Source organism: Corylus avellana, chromosome 9 (genome assembly GCF_965113065.1).
Source record: "Corylus avellana chromosome 9, dhCorAvel1.hap1.2, whole genome shotgun sequence".
Taxonomy (NCBI): domain Eukaryota; kingdom Viridiplantae; phylum Streptophyta; class Magnoliopsida; order Fagales; family Betulaceae; genus Corylus; species Corylus avellana.
In genome coordinates, this window is record NC_142498.1 from 14,649,285 (window position 1) to 14,668,327 (window position 19,043).

Sequence of the window (19,043 nt, forward strand, 5' to 3'; positions counted from 1 at the left end):
ATATATTTGTGATTTTCCGATCATGCGCCAAATACCGGAAAATGTTTTTATCATAAAACATTTTCCTGTAAAATGACTTCCATGAAAATATTTGACAATTAAAAAATATTTTACGCTGAAACAAACGGAAGTTTACAATGTAAAAAAGGAAATACCCCATTTTGGACTCAAATAAAAATATTAAAAAATCAAATCCCTTCTAGATCAAAATCTAAAATCCAGTTTTAGTACAAAATACGATTTCCGGCAGTTTTTGAAAAATGTTTCATCAATTTATACTTTATAATAAAATCTCATAAAATCATTTTTGACTATACAATATATAAGAAACAAAAGGCGGTAAAAATTATCTTGAAAATATAAATAAATGAAAAACTCATTTTTCATACTTAGACGAATTTAGAGTGAATAGCTTTATGTGGTCACTTCTATTTGGCCTTCGATATAATATTCATATAATCACATAAATTCTTCAATAATTAATATATGTTGCATTTTCTTTATGTTACTTCGAAAGTTGTTGCGAGCGTTGTTTCTATCTACTATTATCTAAAAATAATGAAGTTATTAATGATTGGACAAAACCAATAAATAACCCCTTACGTGCGAAATTATAGAAGATTCCCTTTAAGTTTAAGATTAAACAATTCCATTGAATTAAGTATGATTGTATGTGTGATAGCATCCACTATACTAGGAATATCAATGAACCTAATTATTGAAATTGCTCAGGATACCCTTTTTTAGCTTCTATAATCTATTTCTTAGTTCAAGATCCCTCTTACTTAACTAAAATTAAAGAATTAGTAGACTTGTTCCGCCCAAAATGGGAATAGTCTAGGGTTATGAACTTATAATCTCTAATCTGATGATCGAGTTGATTCCATGATTATAAGTTCATTCCATACCGGGACAGACCATAATATAGTTAGGTTATATATATTCTAATTATGAGAAGGAATTATTTGAGCGTATCTAATTAATATCATGCCTAATATGAATATTAAAATAATCCTATTAAATAAAGGTTTTAAAATCTTGGACGCTACTGTGTTGATCCATTTTTCTTTTCCAACGTTGATGCTATAAATATTTTATTAAGAATACTCTCCCAACATGGCTCAGCTAAGTTGATAGGGGATGTGGAGCGCATTTTTCAAAGATTCTCGGAGTTGATCATTAAGGCGAACAAGAAAAGTGATCTTGAGTTATTTGTGGTGCGGGTCACACAGTGTGTTTGGCAAAGAGCTTGAAAAAGGTAGTGAACCGGAACTGTAGCAGATTTAATTGATGTGAGAGAAAAAAGTAAGAATGTTATGTATAAAAAAGTGAAAATTTTATTTTGTAGTTGAATAATAATAAAAAGTGATTGATGTGATGTAAAAACTAGGGCTGAAATTTAAAACTGCCTAACCACAACCGCTAACCCCTAGCCGCCTAACCGCTAACCGCCTAGGGGGTTGCGGTTAGCGGTTAGTGGGTTTTGGAAACCCGCTAACCGCTAACCGCTGTTTTTAAATATAATATATATTTATATTATATATATATTTCATATAATAAATTGCAATGAGGCGTTGCAGTGTAGTGGTACATGTGCGAGTTTGTCAACAAATGTACCGGGGTTCGATTCCCCGTAACATCAGTTTTAATGTTTATTGTTATGAATTTTTTATTATATAGAAGTTCCCTCTTTTCTAACCCTAAAATTCGAAGCTCCTTCTCCCTCCCTGCATCTGCGATCGGCTCTGCCTCAGTGCCTCTCATCTCAAGCCTGCCTCACTCTCACAACTTCGTCTCCGTCTCTCGTCGCTCTCTCTCTCTCTCTCAACTCACTATCTCCGACTCTCTGTCGCTCCCTCTCTTAACTCGCTGTCTCCGTCGCTCCGTCTCTCAACTCGCCGTCTCCGTCGCTCCGTCTCTCAACTCCCCGTCTCTCGTCGCCAAGCAAGGTAAGTTATTAACTTGATTTTGATTTTTACACCATTTACACAAGATTATTAAAGGCTTGGGCCCAAGTAGCCAGGGTTTCGGCCAAACATTGTATTTTATTTTTTATTTATTTTTTATTTTTCTGTTAATCGAAAGTTTGTTTATTACAATGTGCAAGCAACATTAGATGTATCAGAATTTTGGGATTATGAGAGTTTCAAGTGTGTGAGCTGAGATCGATCAAGAGTTTAGGTTGAATATACTTATATACCAAAAGATTTGGTTTGGGTTGTGAGAGTTTTATGAGTGTAGTTTTTAAAACCATTCATAATTCATTAATAAGTACTGATTGGGAAAATGCTAGGGCACTTGTGAAATTTTTGAAGGTTTTTTATGATGCCACGTTGAAGTTTTCAGGTAAATGTTGATAAATTAGTTATTTGCAAATTCAAATTACATTACATTATTTATTAATTCATTTTAGTTATTTATTACTTTTTAGGTTCAACTCATGTCACCTCCAACTCATATTTCATACAACTTTGTATCATTCAGCATACATTGAATGTTGGGTGTCTTAGTCTTGATCCTATATTGAGTGGTGTGAGTATGAATATGAAACTTAAGTACGAAAAGTATTGAGAGAATATGGATAACATCAACTTCATGATCTATGTTGCTTTTATTCTTGACCCCCGTTCTAAGATGATGGCATTGGAGTTTTGGTTGGAAAGATGCAATGGGTCTGAGTGGGCTGGAAAGGTAAAGAGAATTGTGAAAGATCTTCTAAAACGTTTGATGGACCAATACAATAAATTTCAAATGGGGTCGTCGTTTGTTGATGTGAATATCACATGTTCAAATGATGGTTATGATAATGTTGCTTGTGATAACTTGGAAGATAGTTAGGTGCAATTTAGAAAGATGTTCTCCCAACATGTTGAGAAAGTGAATGATTTGCAGCGTAGGTCTGAGTTGGATCGGTATTTACATGATGGGCCTGTAGTAGAAACAAAAGAGTTTGATATTTTGGCTTGGTGGAAGATTCATGCATCCAACTACCCTATCCTTGCTGAGATAGCTCGTGATGTATTGGCCATTCCTATTTCCTCTGTTGCATCTGAGTCCGCATTTAGCACCAGTGAACGTGTATTGGATTCCTTTAGGAGTTCATTGTCTCCAATTACTGTTGAGGCCTTGATTTGCACACATAACTGGTTATTGGATCGCATAAGCCATGATGAGTTTGAGGATTTTTTGAAAAGTTGTGATGATATAGGTAAATGTTTTTAAATTAGTGATTTGCAAATTTATTTACTTTTAATTACTTATTAATTCATTTAACTTATTCTATTGTAGATGAGCCTCAAGCTTCAAGTTCAACGACCGAATCATCCTTTGATTGAATAAATATTTAATTGAATTGTTATGGTAATTAAGGTTATTATTTCATTACTTATTAATTTATTTATGCTAGATGCTACTTGCTAATGTTTTCCAATTTCTGCACAGGTGGGGATTGGCATGAATTTTTTTGAAAATGTTGGTTGAAATGGGCTGTCTTGGTTAATTAAATTTTGATGAATTTTTTTTGGTTGATTGAAATGAACCTCAAGCTTAAGTTCAATCATCTTGGTGTTTTTTTTGCTTGTAAGTTTATGAACTTGTTTGTATTTTATTTTAATTCTATGTTGTGTATAAGACTACAAATGAAGTAATGATTTTGTTGTAATTTTATCATTATATTGTATGATGTGTAGATTTGTAGAAGGTGGCCAACAAGATTTTGGTACATAGCAATTTTTAATGCTAAAATGGCCATGAAAAGGGGAAAAAAAAAACAAAAACAAAAAAAAAGGTTCAAAATGATCAAAAAAAATGATTAAAGTGAGCCCAAAATCGGGCCAAAATTGGCACAAAACAGGTCCAAAATTGGCACAAAACCGATCCAAAACCGGTCCCAAAAAAGCCTAAAAAAGCGGTTATCACAAAGCGGTTAACCGCTAACCGGGCGGTTAACCGCTATTCGGTTAGCGGAGGCGGTTAGTAATTTTTACTATCCGCCTAGGCGGTTGCAGTTAGTGGTTTTAGCCACTAACCGCTAACCGCAACCGCTATTTCAGCCCTAGTAAAAAGTAAGAATATTATGATTGATTTTGAGAGAAGTTTTTTGGATTTTTGAGTCCGGTCCGGCTCACTCCTTTGCCAAACACAGCCACAACAATCGACCTAAACCTGGACTTGGCCAAGAGCGTCAAGCAGGCTAAATTGGCCTTTGCTGGACTCAAGACTCAACTGATGAGGAGTAGAGTATGCACTTAAGTATCAATCACAAAGGTCAATTTATACTGATGGCTCAAACTAGCATTGGAGCTTCCATCACCATAGAGGTTGAACCTCCATGATTATAAAACATTATCGCCTTGGTTTGGTCAAGAGAGGAGAGATAAATTAGGAGACTTTAATTAAACATATTATATGATAATTAACGAGAGTGTAAATATTTTCATTTTTTCGTGAGTACGTAAGAAATACATTTTTTTATAATAATTCTATTAAGATAAATTATACATATTACATTTTTATCTGCGAGGGCTTCAACTAATTTTTAGATTTTTTTTTTTTTAAAGTAAAAATTAATTGAGACCGTTATATTAATTTTGTGAGATAATTATAATTTTTTATGAAAAAAAAAAGTTTCTCACGTTATAATTAAAAAAATTATGTGATTTTTCGCATGATAGTTTATAGACGGAATTTGGGAGGAAATTTCGGTCATTTGACTAAAATATCAATAATGGTTTTACTTAGGGAAAAAAACAAAAAAAAAAACCACTGTTGTTAAATATAATTTTCCAAAACGTCAATAAAACCCTCTCCCTCTCCTCCCCTCGCGCGCTCTCTCCCTCTCTCCTTCTCTAAAAGACTAAAACCTAAAATCTAACTCTGTAGAACATTTAACTCCCGCTCTCGCTTTCTCTCTCTCTCTCTCTCTCTCTCTCATGGCGATTCCCGAAGCCGGCGAGAATGGGTCCGGCAACGCCCCGGAATCCGACCCGCAAACTCTCCCATCCGAAGACCCAACCACTACCACAGCAGCCGAACCCTCTTCCACAAGCACCGAAACCCCGGCCACTGCCCCGACAGAGCCCGACCCAACAGCTCATAACCTCGAGTCCGAGTCAGCTCCCGCGTCAGAGCCTCCGGCTTCAGCTTCCCCCGCGGAGAAAAGGTGGCCGGGATGGCCCGGGGACTGCGTGTTCCGGCTCATCGTGCCGGTCCTCAAGGTCGGTAGCATCATCGGTCGTAGGGGAGATCTCATCAAAAAGATGTGCGAGGAGACCCGTGCCCGCATTCGCGTCCTCGACGGCGCCGTCGGCACTCCAGATCGCGTTGTGAGTTCCTATACTCTCTTTCTTTCTCGCTCTAGGGTTTTCTTCAATTCCGTGTTTGGTTGCTCAGAAAATCTACTAAAAGCAGAAATAATTGATTTTTTTACTTGTTTACGTAGTGGAGTAGAGAGAGTGAAAATGAAAAGGATCCAATGGACAAGAAATCCAAAACAACTAAAAATCCTATGAATAGAAGCTTGCTTTTTTATTTTTATTTTTATTTTTTGTATTATTTAAGAAAAGAGTAATATCAACGAGTTCGGCGGAATCGCACCTCGTGAAGGGAGGTCCCTAGTTCAACCCTCCCCTTCGGCCAATTACTTATATATATAAAAAAGGAAATCGCTTACCTCTTCTTGTTATTATCTGAAACTTATGTTATTGCTTGTTCTGGTTTAATAAAAGTGAAATATGAAATAACAAAGCGGGTTGTTGTATCTGGCTCGAATGAGCAAAAATTTACTTTATTTGAGGTAAGTTTATGTTTTCTTGGGTCCTCTTGAAATATAAAAATGATCAGATTTGAGAGTCTATTGTTTCCCTTTACACATTGGTCAATTAGAAGATGTGTAACAAATTATCATGCAGTAAGTGAGATTATATGTGTGCACTGGCATGTCTCGGTTGCAGTAAGTGAGAATATCTAACTGTGCCGTTCTTTCATACAATTCCTTTTGATTTGATTGTTCTTAGGTGCTGATATCGGGAAAGGAAGAACCAGAGGCAGCTCTTTCCCCTGCAATGGATGCTGTCATACGAATTTTCAAACGGATCTCTGGATTATCTGAGAGTGAGGGCGATTCTAAAGCATCTGGAGCTGCTGGTGTTCCATTTGCTTCAATCCGGTTACTGGTGGCATCCACACAAGCTATTAATTTAATTGGTAAACAAGGCTCGTTAATTAAATCTATACAGGAGAGCACTGGCGCTTCTGTCAGAGTATTGTCAGGAGGTAAGCTTTGATGTTCCAAGTGTTTTTTCCTTAACATCGACATTGTGCTTTTGCACAGATTACTAGCTCTTAGTAACCAAATTTCTTCTGTTCGTGCTTTCTTTTCCCTTCCACATGAACTGCCCTATAGTCTGCAAGTCTGGATTTCTGCAATTTATTCAACTAGAATTAAGCTGAGTGGACGTTGGTTATAAATTAGTACAAGATTGAGGTATGGTGATTAGGACATGTGACATCCCACATTGCCTGGGATAAGAGAATGTGTTTATATGGAATATGCTCTCTCTAAATGGTATGAGGCCTTTTGGGGTAAACCCAATAATGAAACCGTGTGGGCTTAGCTTGAAGCGGACAATATCATATCATTTAGGGCGGGGTGTTACAGGACAACCCTTTGATATGGAATTTAGGAGCTTAAAATGAATAATACAGGTAATTGAAGGGATTTGATTTTATTGTTTTTAAATTAATGAGGTTAGTGAGAAAAATGGAATGTTGGGTTTGAAATAGGGTAAGAAAAAATAGGATCATGTGGTGGTGTTCTTGTTTGTGAAAAATACATGGTGTTTTTTAGGTTTTGGAAGCTAATTATTGGTGGGTTTTGGTGGAATAAGGTCCCAATGAGAACAACTTTTTTTGCTTGGTCGGATGCCTTAGGGAAGATCTTCACCATGGATAACCCAACGAAGCTGCATGTTATTGTGGTTGATTGGTGCTGCATGTGCAAGAGGTGTGGGAAGTCTGTGGATCATATTTTCTCCACTTTGAGATTGCTATTGTTTTATGAAGTGCTATTTTTCTGTTGTTGGGCTAACTTGGGTTAATGCCTAGACGAGTGGTAGCCATTTTCTCTTGTTGGAGAGGGTTGAATGGCAGTGCTCAAAGTGCAGTATTGTGGAAGATGGTAGTCATGTCTTTTGTGGTACCTTTGGAGGGAAAGAAATGATAGGAGTTTTGAAGACCGCAAGAGGGCGGTAGTGAAACTAAGGTCTTTCTTCTTCAATACTCTTTACTATTGGGCAACTGCTTTAAACTATCCTAATTTGCTTGGTTTTCATGATTTTCTTAACCTTCTTCCTCTTTCTAGCTAGGTGTATTTATTGTGTACTCGGGTTGCACTTTATGTGTTTTTTAATGATATTTCGATTACTTATAAAAAACAATTATTGGTGAGTTTGTTAAGAGTGATTCCAACTAGGATCAAGCAAGAATAAAATAAGCTAGATAATGATTAAGAACTTCTGGCTTCAGCACCAAAGACCTAAATCTGTAGACTTGGTACCAAATTGCCCTGGATGTAGAATTCCCATATTTTCTTCCTTTTATTTAAAAGAAAAATAAAAAAGAATAGGTAGATATAGAATTTTTTATAAGTAATCAAAATTTTATTAAAAATGAAAGGGCGCAACCCGAGCACACATGAAATATGCAAGAGAAACACCTAATTAGAAAAAAAGAAAAAGATCAAGAAAATCATGTTAACTAGAAATATGAAGACAAACATAGGTGGTTGTCTACTTGTAAAGTGTTTTGAAGAAGAGGCCTTTAAATCCACTATTGATCTCTTGCAATCCTTAAAGCTACGATCATTAATTTCTCTGTAGATACACCTCATCCACTTCAAGCAAGACGAGATCATCTCTCACACGGCTAAAGTAGGTGGATATAGAATTCTCCTCCAATACGTAGGATCTATGTGGAAATCCATCATTGAACTGTGCATTGGCCTTGACAATTTCATGAATTCCAACTCTATTAATGTCCTTATGAAGGTTTGGACTTATGTTGTGATTTGTTCTATCAAATGTTTTTATCTATTAAATACCGATATGGCATACATATACAATATAATATAGACATGTCGACACATGAATTTTGGAAAATCTAAGATACTTCACAACAAGGATATGTTAATTAATTAATTTATACAAAATATTTGTAATTATGCTAGGTTAAAAGATAAATAACAAACACCAAACATCAAAAGGCATGAAATTTACATCAACGATTAAACCATTTTAGAAGCTAGGAATGACAAAAGAACATAGGATTCATGATCCATATTTGATTTTTGTAAAAAACTTAGAACTTTGGAACCTTGTAACTTTTGGAAGACATCTATCTCGTATTTACATTCAAACCCCTTTTTTATTGGAGGCATATCATGCCGTAACCAAGCTGTATCTATGAAAAAAATTGTTTTTTTTGGTTACGGATATGTATCTGTTATGTCTCCTGTTGTATCTCGGCATCTCCATATAGGATATCATCAAATATCATGGAAGCTATTTTGGAAATATCATTGCTTCCTACATTGTATTCGCATTTTTAGATATGATAAAGGATAATGTGCATGTCACATTCTGAGAGCGACTCTAGGGACTGTAATGATCAATCTTTCAAGTTGAATGATTGGTGTAGATACAGAAATCTTTTGGAGAAATATTTTGGTGACTAATAAGATGGCGTAAGGAAAATACTTCTATGTGATATCAAAAGGAATGAACCATATCTATACATCTATGAGCTGGAAACTACCGGATGTGTGTGTCAAACGCTGGAAAACAAGCATTAATCATCATCCAGTCTCTTGACAATCTAGGAGTTCTACTATCTTCCGTAGACATTCCTAGAGTTTATTTGTAACCAGATGCAATTAATGTCTCTAAATTATTTTCTGTTATTTGTTTCTAATTTCTTTATGGCAATAATTATTCTTTCATCTCTAAACAAGGCACATTATACTTTGGCAGATGAGGTGCCACTCTATGTTGCTGCAGATGAGAGGATTGTGGAATTGCAGGGAGAAACTTTAAAGGTTCTCAATGGTCTAGAAGCTGTAGTGGGTCACCTGAGGAAGTTTTTGGTTGATCATAGTGTTCTTCCTCTTTTTGAAAAGAGTGTAAGCTTGTTTCTTATAAAATGTGTAACAATTTATGGTTCTTTGCACTTTGGCATCTGAATTACATTGCTATGTTCATTTTCAGTATGCTGCTCCTGTCTCACAAGATCGCATAGTAGATACCTGGCCTGACAAGTCATCACAGCATACTGCTTCTCAAACTCCAGTTGCTACTGATTATCCTCACTCAGTCTCCACAATGAGGGATTCTCTATACCTTGACCGTGATACTCATTTGGAGTCTCAACTCCTGCCTTCGGGAATTTCACTCTATGGACACGATCCTATGATGTCTGGAATACGTTCATCAGGACTTGGTCGTGCTGGTGCTCCTATTGTTACTCAGGTTGATATGTTAAATATTTACTTATATTATTTGAGTTGAGATTTCATTCTTTGTGATAAGACAGCTCCTTTATGTCCAAACGACTGCTTGGTGTGAACATAATTTTGCTCCCACTTGAAAAAGACAAATCTCACCAGGCCATATCATATTTACATTTATGTTCCGACCAGAATGCCAGACCATTTCACCTTCTTTTTATTTATTTTAGGAGCTGTAGATCGATTAGATCCTGTACCCTTTGAGAATTTATGGTTTACTAATTCTGCTAACATTATTTTGTTGATTGCTTCCTATAATCAGATTACACAAACAATGCAAATCCCACTGTCTTACGCCGACGCTATCCTAGGGCCTAAAGGGTCTAATATTGCACTCATTCGGCGTAGTAGTGGAGCAACGTTAAGTGTGCAAGAGAGCAGGGGACTACCGGATGAAATCACTGTGGAAATTAAAGGGACCTCATCACAGGTTCAGACAGCTCAACATATGATTCAGGTAGGAACTTTTCTTTACATTTCAAGCTTAAAAAAGAATTTATTGCCTGAATTATTAAACCGTGGACGTGGGGAAAGGCTAATTTCAAACACTTGATGCAATTTGTATGTTTGCAGGAAGCAATAAATTCTCACAATGAACCAGTTACAAGCAGCTATGGTGGGATAGATACTGGTTTAAGGTATTCATACTCTCAGTTGGGCAGCACATCTTACCCATCATCGGCGTTTTCATCGCAATCATATGGTGGGTATGGATCTTCCAGTTTAGGAGGCTACAGTACTTTCAGGCTTTGAAGGGGCAAATATCTACATGTGGACTGATTTCTTTGGAATTAATTCTAATTAGAGAAGACTTCATTCCAAATGTAATATGTGTAAAGTCACCAAAAGTTGTTTATGCTTTGAATTATTTGAAATAGTCAGTCATGATCTGGCTAGTAATTTCCTGGTGGCTAAGCTTGGAAAGAGCAAATGTAATGAGATAGTAGTAATTTTCTTTATATTCCTGAGATTGATTTTTGTTTTTGTTTTTTTTTTCTTGTTTTTGCATTCTTTATAAAATAAAAAATAAAAAATAAAATAACAAACACTACAAGCAGAGGTACTCGTAGAGAGAGAGAGAGAGGGAGAGACTGTCTAGGCCAGGTTCAATTTCCTGTTGTTCTAGGGGACCAATCTGCGCTGCCATATGGTAATAACTTAAGCTTGATTAACTAAGATAGCGGATGATAAAATACTGGCAGATTTCGGGTTTTGTTGAAATTCATTGTAGTAAATTTCATAATCAAATCAATCATTTTGTATAAATTTGGTCTATGTTTTTTCTTAAGAAAATTAGAATTCTACTCCATAAAACACTGCGGGCCTAAATTCAAATTCAAGGGTAATTAGGTATAAGACATTGATTTGAGCTTATAAGATCATATTGGGGTGGTGGAACCACCTACTAATTATATTTTCAGCCACCCTCACAACTTTGTGGGAGTGATTCGGCGACCTCTTGTTCTATTTGTTCCATTTTTAAGGATGGTCGAACCACTCTGAAGGCTGTGGGGATTGGTTCAATTACTACCTAAACCATTTTTTTGGGTGGACGGATCACACCTATATCCTATGGGTGGTTATCCCTTACCATTTTTAGGGGTTTTCAATGAGTGGACGAATCACCTCCACATGCTAAGAGACGGTTCAATCATTTTATTTTTTATTTTTTTTTCAATTGTATTTTTCTTTAATAACTTTTAGGAGCAATTTGAACGGTTCAAATAAAAAATTCACGTGCACATTATATGTGATATTTTTCTATCCATTTTAACGCCACATGTTAATAGATGGTATATAACTTGTAACAATGTAATTGTTAAATAAAATTATAAAAAACAAAATGGGGGGTTTGTTAAACACCCTCCCACTCACAAATACTATTCACCTAATTTTTTTCAAAAAAATCAACATCAAAATATTCTTACTTTTTATACCATTTCATTTACTTTTTACTACTATTCAAATAAAAAAAAATAACTACAAAACAAAATTTTTCACTTTTTTATACCAATTATTACTCTTATTTTTTTTACCAACTCATGAACAGTATTTGGACGTAATGTGTTATTTACCACACGCAAAAGTGCAAATTTTTAGAGTTATTAGTCTAAATGCCAAATGAGAACTAATTTGAGGGCCAAGACTATTTTCTCCTTCAAAACCACAATCACTCGGATCAAAACCACATTAATATAAACAAACATGAAGAGAGTCACATAGGTCTAGAATTTCCTTTCTTTTCCCTTCTGAAAAACAGAAAAGAAAAAAAGGAGCCGTTATCTACCTCCTCAGGAAGCCCACGAACATACGATACGTGCGAGCCGTTATCTACAAATCCCTCATTCGAAGCCACCCATACAAATAACATAGCTCAGACTCAGTAGAAAGAAAAAATAAAAATGCCAACCTTGAATCTGTTCACGAACTTTCCAGTGGATGCAGTGGTGGCCTCCGACATTCTCAAGGATGCCACCAAAGCTGTCTCCAAAATCATTGGCAAACCCGAATCTGTTAAGTCTCCTTCTCTCTTCCTATATGTGTGTATTTCTGCTTGTTTAGCCATGGTTGTGTTGGTATTTCTCTAGTTGTTGCATTGACCATGTGTTGTTTGACAAAATTACTCTGTGAACGCTAAGATTCTTCTGTACTAGATATCTTGTTGAGCTATAGTTGACAATTTGACACAGCTTCTCACTTTGTTAGCACTTCTTCCATTATCTGATTTTTTAGAGTTTTTAGTTGTTTATTATGGTATCTTTCTTCTTTTGTGTCGTGTAGAGTGCAGTGGGTGGCATTTGCTTATTTCTTTAATTTGCTCTTCTTTGTTGGTTCTCATAGGGCTAGCATAGGCGTCGTCTTTGGATTTATTTTTTTAGGCTAATGGTGGTAAGTGGGGAACAACTAGGCAATATCATCATGGGATGCCCAGGAGAGACAGCAAGAGGTGTCTTATTGGGAACCTAAACATTTGCTCATATTTTTTGTGGGCTTCTTGCTTGTAAGTACTCCTGCTGGCATTTGACTAATTTGTTAAATTATCATTCATCCTAAAAGCTTCAACGGATAAGAAGTGGTGAATTTAGTCATTTATTTAATATTCTAATACTCCCATTCATGTGTGGGGATAAACTCCTCTTCAATAAATGAGGCTTAACGCGTTGAATATTTAATTGAAATGTAAAGTGAATTATGGAGACAAGGTTCGAACTCATGACCTATGGTTCTGGCTCTGATATCATGATAAATCACCTCTCATTCTAAAAGCTTAAGCTGATAAAAATTGGTGAATTTAATCATTTAATTAATATTATAACATCATTTAAAGTGGTGCTGCCAACAACTAGGTAAATATAATTTAGACTAATGACAATTAACAAATTTGGACGCTGTTAGAATTTTATTTGTTCTGTTCTCATGCTTTTCTTCTAGTGCTAGAGGACATGGAGATCATATGTAAAAATATAATTATATAAAAACTAGAATACATTATTCGACATAGAAACCCTTTTGCACTGACACTTGATTGCTTTTCTTGTACAATTGCCATGATGATTGCTTATTTATTTATCTTTGCTATATTTATCACTCTTCAATACATTTTCTTCTATATCATTCTCTTCAATGTTTGAGTTGTAGACACTCATTTAATATGGTTACATGATACCTTCCATCTTCATGCCTTTTTTTTTTTTTTTTTTTTTGCCCTTTATTCTTCAGTATGTGATGATTTTGTTGAATGGGGGAGTGCCCATCGCATTTGCGGGCACAGAAGAGCCAGCCGCATATGGAGAATTAATCTCTATTGGTGGCCTTGGACCAAGTGTTAATGGAAAATTGAGTTCAACCATTGCAGAGATTCTTCAAACTAAGCTATCTATAGACAGCTCCCGCTTTTATATCAAATTTTATGATGTTGAGGTAAACTTTTTGACTTATTCCATTTCACTTGTTTGGACATTATTTGTTTCTACTTTGTTGTGGAAGCTTTTTGCTGGAAAGAAAGGTTTGATGTGAGAGTACTTTATAATTTGCAGTTATTTCTATAACTGTGTTTCTGTTTACATGGAAAAAAATGGTTTTCTGTTGAACAAGTTGTAGGCAATGAGGAAAATCCTCCAACCAGTGTTTGGCCAAAGTGTTATCCTACGTATACCACTACTGTCATGCTCCAAACTCACAACGGGCATGCTATTGTTTATATTTATAATTATTCCATAAGTACCTGCTGAGAAAATTTCCTCAAGATAACAAGGGCGACTATATTCCTTAATATGTTCCCCAAATCATTAATGCAAGGAAAGGAATATTAGTTCTTCATTGTAAGCCGGTTTAACTCTCTGTAGTCAATACACAATCTTATCGACTCATTCTTTTTCTTTACATAGAACACCGGGTCTCCGCAAGGAAACCCACTAAGCCGAATAAACCCTTTATCCAATAGTTTTTGCAATTGTTCTTTAAGTTCCTTCAACTTAACTGGAACCATCCTGTAAGGTTCCTTATAAATAGGTGTTGTCTCCAGAAGGAGATCGATAGAAAATTCAATTTCTCAATCTTGAGGTAATCTTGGGGTAAAGAGTCTTAAAATTAGGTGACTAAAATCGGTTTATCTTTGGCTTTTATCAATACACCCCCCCACCCCACCAAAAAAGAAAAATAAAAAAATGGTACATGCTTGCAATTCTGTATGCATGCATGTAAGATGGGAGATTTCTTTCTTGGTATGTCTCTTTCTTTTTCCTGCATAATTCCTTTAAATGTTCTTAAGATTGGTGAGATATAATCTTTGTGTGCTTGACTGTGCTTTAGAATTTTCACAACTCAGAAAAGTCATTTTCGTTAAACATGAAAACTGATTGATGATGTCAATGGACATTGGAATCATGATTTAGGTTCTGTTTCTTCATACTTACTTTCTTATTTGTCTTATGTATTTCTTTCCAAAAATAAAAAGAATAACAAAAAAACACACACAAATAAGAGATTACATTGGTGCATATTAGAAAAGAAGATGCTGGTTCAATGAGTTTCTATTGGGAATAATATCCTGCTGAAACAAAAATATGTTACTAATTGTTAGAGTGCTAAAGTGGAACACTTTGAAATATATTCTTCCATGGTATATATACTTGTGAAAATCAACACTTTTGTTGTAATACATTCATTGTTTACTAACTCCTATTATGTGTCCTTCCTTTTCTTGGTCCAGCGATCATTCTTTGGATTTAATGGCTCAACATTTTGAGTAATAGATCCATGGAGATCTCAAAGCTTCAATGCATGGGCCAACGCTTGCTGATAGACTATTCTGTTTCAGCTGTAATCTTTCTGTAGAGAAGAGAAAACCCCATGTATTTGATCATAAATGAAGTAGTAATAATAAATACTCTTGTTATTTAAGCTGGAAAGTGAAATTCTGACCTCCTCTTTCAATCCTGGATGTTTTCAAGTCCCTGGCTTTTTACTGCTACAGGCTAGCAGCTGCGCAGCCATTTTTGTTTAAGGTGGTATCTGCATATGAAGGAAAATATTAGCAAGGCCATGTTTTCATTTGGCTTCCTTTTTATTTTAAGGGAAAACTTTACTTATTCCCCAACGCTTCATCGTTTTTACAATTATTTTCTTAGGTAAAGTCCACATACTCCCCTCAAACTACCACCGAATTGATAATGTCTCCTCCAAACTTTTAATTGTGACAATGTCCCCTCCAAACTATCAAAACATTGTCAATGTCCCCCTAAAGCTAGGAATAAGACAAAAATGCCCTTATAGATTTCTCAATAAGACAAAAATATCCCTATAAATTAATTTTTTTTTTTTTGATTTTTTAAAAAAACGAAAATTTTTAATTTAAAAAAAAAACAAATTTTTTAAACAATTTTTTTTTTTTTTAAAAAAAGGAATTAAAAAAAAAAAACTTTTTTTTATTTAGTTTTAAAAAACAAAAAATTTCATTTTACTCGGCGAAAATTTTATTTTTTTAAACGTAAATTTTTATTTAAATAAAATTATAAAACAAAAATAAAATAAAAAAACGAAAATTTTCAATTTTTATAAAAAAAAAAAATCGAAATTTTTAAAATTTTTTTCTTATAAAATTTATTTTAAAAAAGAAAAAATTGGCCAAGTTTGGATTATTTATTTATTTATTTCGCTAGTTTTAGGCTTTTTCTAGAAGTTTTAGTATTTTTGTTTATATTTTACTAAAGGTAATTTCGTCATTGGGGGGAACATTGACAATTTTTGGTAGTTTGGGGGGGGGGGGACATTGTCATAATTGAAAGTTTAGGGAGGACATTGTCAATTGAGTGATAGTTTGAGGGGGTTATGTGGACTTTTCTCTACTTTCTTTAACTTTAAAACTCTTAATTTTGAGTATTTAAGTTTAAAAAGTTTGTAATGTCACCTCTACCACTAAGGTTTGAGGTTAAATTAAACAATAATGGGGTGAAATGTCTTTTATACTCTTGTAAAAGTTTTACAATTACAAAATTATCCTAATTAAATGATTTTTTATTTATTTTTAATTATTTTTTATTTTTAAATATGGGTATTTTGGGAATTCTTACGTCCTCCACTAGGATTTTTTTTTGTTAAATATTAACGGATGGGTGGCATTACAAATTTTTTAAAATTTGGGTACCAGACATTGAAGGTTCTTGATTTAATTAGCTTAAAATCTGTGTTCATATTGTTAGGTAAGAAGAAATTTTGAATTGCTTGATGATGCTGAATGGGTTGGATTTTAATGGAAAGATTTATTTGTTGCAACCCAAAAATGCAAAAGATAAAATTATTCAAGTAAAAAATGTGAGTATGAAATTCACAGTCATGTTAGAGTAATTCTATAAGTCCCTTTTGTGTCCTTCTAAAAATAAGGTGATTTTTACAATTTAATCAAATCCAATAATAATCAATCACAAACTTAATAATAATTTTTAAAACTATATTATTTTTAGAGGGACACATAAATAACATTAGAGTAACTTGTAACATTACTCATCATGTTAAGGTGTAGAGGTAATATTTGTAAAAATTCTCTAAAATAAAAACAGTACCCTTCTGAAAGTTTTCTCCCTTTTACTCAAAAAAAAAAAAAAAAAAAAAAAATCTGTAAACATGTATATTAAGTTGGAAAAAGAAACAATAGAATACAACAATTAGATGAAACAATATGGTATATATATATATATATATATATATATATATATATATATATATATTTTCCGTTTCCTTTTTTAATTTTGAAAGCGGCAAAGGCACGCATGACTTGACAGACTCTCTCCTTCCTTGGTAAGCTTCCATAGTGCGGTTTCTCCTTCTGCCTGAAAGCACTGGAGAAGTGAAAATGACGGAGACGAAGTTCAGCGTGCTCTGCAGCCTCTTCACGTGGATGCAGCGGAGCAAGTCGTCCGCCAAGAAGAGCTCCAAGTTCCGCAAGTTCCTCGACACCTTTTGCCATTCCGGCCACTATTTCAGCGCCATCCGACTGCTCCTCCCCAGCCTCGATCGCGAGCGCGGCACCTACGGCCTCAAGGAGTCGGTGCTCGCCACCTGCCTCATCGACGCCCTCGGCATGTCCCGCGACTCCCACGACGCCCTCCGCCTCGTCAATTGGCGCAAAGGCGGCGCCCAAACCGGCGCCAATGCCGGAAACTTCTCCCTCGTCGCCGCCGAGGTCTTTTGGGATTTCGTTTCATTTCGTTTCGTTTGGTGCATTTGGTACCGGGTGTTTGAAAATTGTTGTCCGTGAAACAGGTATTGCAGCGCAGGCAAGGGATGGCTTCTGGTGGATTAACAATCAAGGACGTGAACGACTTGCTCGATCGCTTGGCTTCTGCTGAAAACAGGTGTACCATTTGATTCTGTTTCTTCTTTACTAGCTATTCTACAAGTATTCTCAGGAACTTAGAAGAATTTGCAAAAAGAAATAACCTTAGTGAAAAAGTCATCTTGTCAAAGCTAAGTTTGGATTGACGCTTAGAAAGAAAATGTGCGTTTATCATATAGTAAACAAGCTATAGATATATGATTGATGAGATAGGTAAAACGTGCTTTCCTTGATCTTCATAAGGCAAATGCATTCTAAATTTGTTTATGAAGATTAGAGTTGGTCAGAAGAATATTCAATACCTAAAAGATGTGAAGTCCTTGATCTGTATGAGGAAAAATATGTATATATCAGGTGTACAGTGTACTATGTATTCGTCTTTATCTAAAAATGTTTGTGAAAATTCGAGTGATAAGAATATTATTACCTTAACAAATTTCATAAATATAAACAGAAAGAAAAAAATATTTCCCCGCAAGGAATAATATAAATTTTACTGCGAGTACCTGACCCGAGCATGAGAGTGAGATTCTGATCAATAAGTAGCTATGGAATAATTAAGGAAAGAGGAAACTTATTAACAACTGAATTTGGACGTCACAAGGACTAATGCGTAGTTTTCTTGTTGGAAGCCCAACTGAAGTGCTCATTAAGCCAGTACTCACCATTCTCCCAAATCTTGATCTTTTCCTTTCTTGCATCCCAAATGTCTATGTTTACCCTCTACTAATTGCTCACAAAACAAAACTTATATTGGGAAACTAACTGGCTGTAAAATTATGATTGATGTTTTTGACTGGTGAATGCAACTCATGAACCCATATGGGATTGAATGTGGGACACTACCTAGGGGAGGGGGAGTTTCCATGTGGTCCAAAGACCATTCGCATTAATGGGGTTGGCAATATCACCATTAGAGATTCTCCCAAACTAGATTAGAAAGTGCTCACCTTGGCTGTGGATATTATTTACACTGCTATTTTGTTTTTGTTTTTTTTTTTTTTTTTTCATCCTCACTTTTACCTCTTCTATTAGGTCTATAGTTGTAGTTGATCACCTTGTTTTATCTATGTACATTTGGTGTGCATATCATGATATAAGTTCAGAAATATATAAAGAGTGATCTGTATGTTTCCTTTATTTTTATTTCATGTTTATTTAAGCTTAAACTTTTATTTTATTTGTCACTGTACATTATTTGCCTCTAAGCTTCTGCTTGATTATTATGTATTCTTTTTTCTTACATGATATGATAGTGGTCGTTTTGTTTTCATTTTGATATCTACATGGCACAACCGTGGGAACAGGGCAGAGAAGACATCAGTTCTTTCTACTCTGATAAACAAGACAAATGCACAGGAAATGAAGTGGATTATCATGATTATTCTAAAAGGTTTTGTATTGACATCCATAGTTTATGTAATTCTTTTCTTCATCACTGTAGGCTAAACTATGATTGTTATCTTTATTTATTCATTCATTTATTATTTATTTAATTTTTTTTATGCAGATCTTAAGCTGGGAATTAGTGAAAAGAGCATTTTTCATGAATTCCATCCTGATGCTGAAGACCTGTTTAATGTGACTTGTGATCTAAAATTGGTTTGTGAAAAGCTGAGGGATCGAAGTCAACGGCATAAGCGCCAGGTC

At 34.9% G+C, this 19,043-nt stretch overlaps 3 protein-coding genes across 3 annotated transcripts in view; all 3 read left to right on the forward strand.

The window, feature by feature from the left end:
- The first annotated feature begins 4,807 nt into the window (after positions 1–4,807).
- PEP (RNA-binding KH domain-containing protein) lies at positions 4,808–10,544 on the forward strand. The gene is made up of 6 exons (XM_059604221.2): positions 4,808–5,324; positions 6,015–6,273; positions 9,027–9,175; positions 9,261–9,521; positions 9,822–10,016; positions 10,133–10,544. The coding sequence occupies exons 1-6, from the start codon at positions 4,932–4,934 to the stop codon at positions 10,310–10,312; spliced, it is 1,437 nt and encodes a 478-aa protein (XP_059460204.1). The 5' UTR covers positions 4,808–4,931; the 3' UTR covers positions 10,313–10,544.
- Positions 10,545–11,742: 1,198 nt separating this feature from the next.
- LOC132189945 (Tautomerase/MIF superfamily protein) lies at positions 11,743–14,962 on the forward strand. The gene is made up of 3 exons (XM_059604801.2): positions 11,743–12,072; positions 13,280–13,480; positions 14,772–14,962. The coding sequence occupies exons 1-3, from the start codon at positions 11,962–11,964 to the stop codon at positions 14,805–14,807; spliced, it is 348 nt and encodes a 115-aa protein (XP_059460784.1). The 5' UTR covers positions 11,743–11,961; the 3' UTR covers positions 14,808–14,962.
- Positions 14,963–16,822: 1,860 nt separating this feature from the next.
- ATLIG4 (DNA ligase IV) overlaps positions 16,823–19,043 on the forward strand; it is a 35,198-nt gene continuing 32,977 nt past the window's right edge. The window contains exons 1-4 of the mRNA XM_059605412.2: positions 16,823–17,240; positions 17,321–17,412; positions 18,701–18,786; positions 18,904–19,040. Of these exons, the coding sequence (XP_059461395.2) occupies positions 16,911–17,240; positions 17,321–17,412; positions 18,701–18,786; positions 18,904–19,040 (645 nt within the window). The 5' untranslated portion in view covers positions 16,823–16,910. The remainder of the gene's footprint in view (positions 17,241–17,320; positions 17,413–18,700; positions 18,787–18,903; positions 19,041–19,043) is intronic.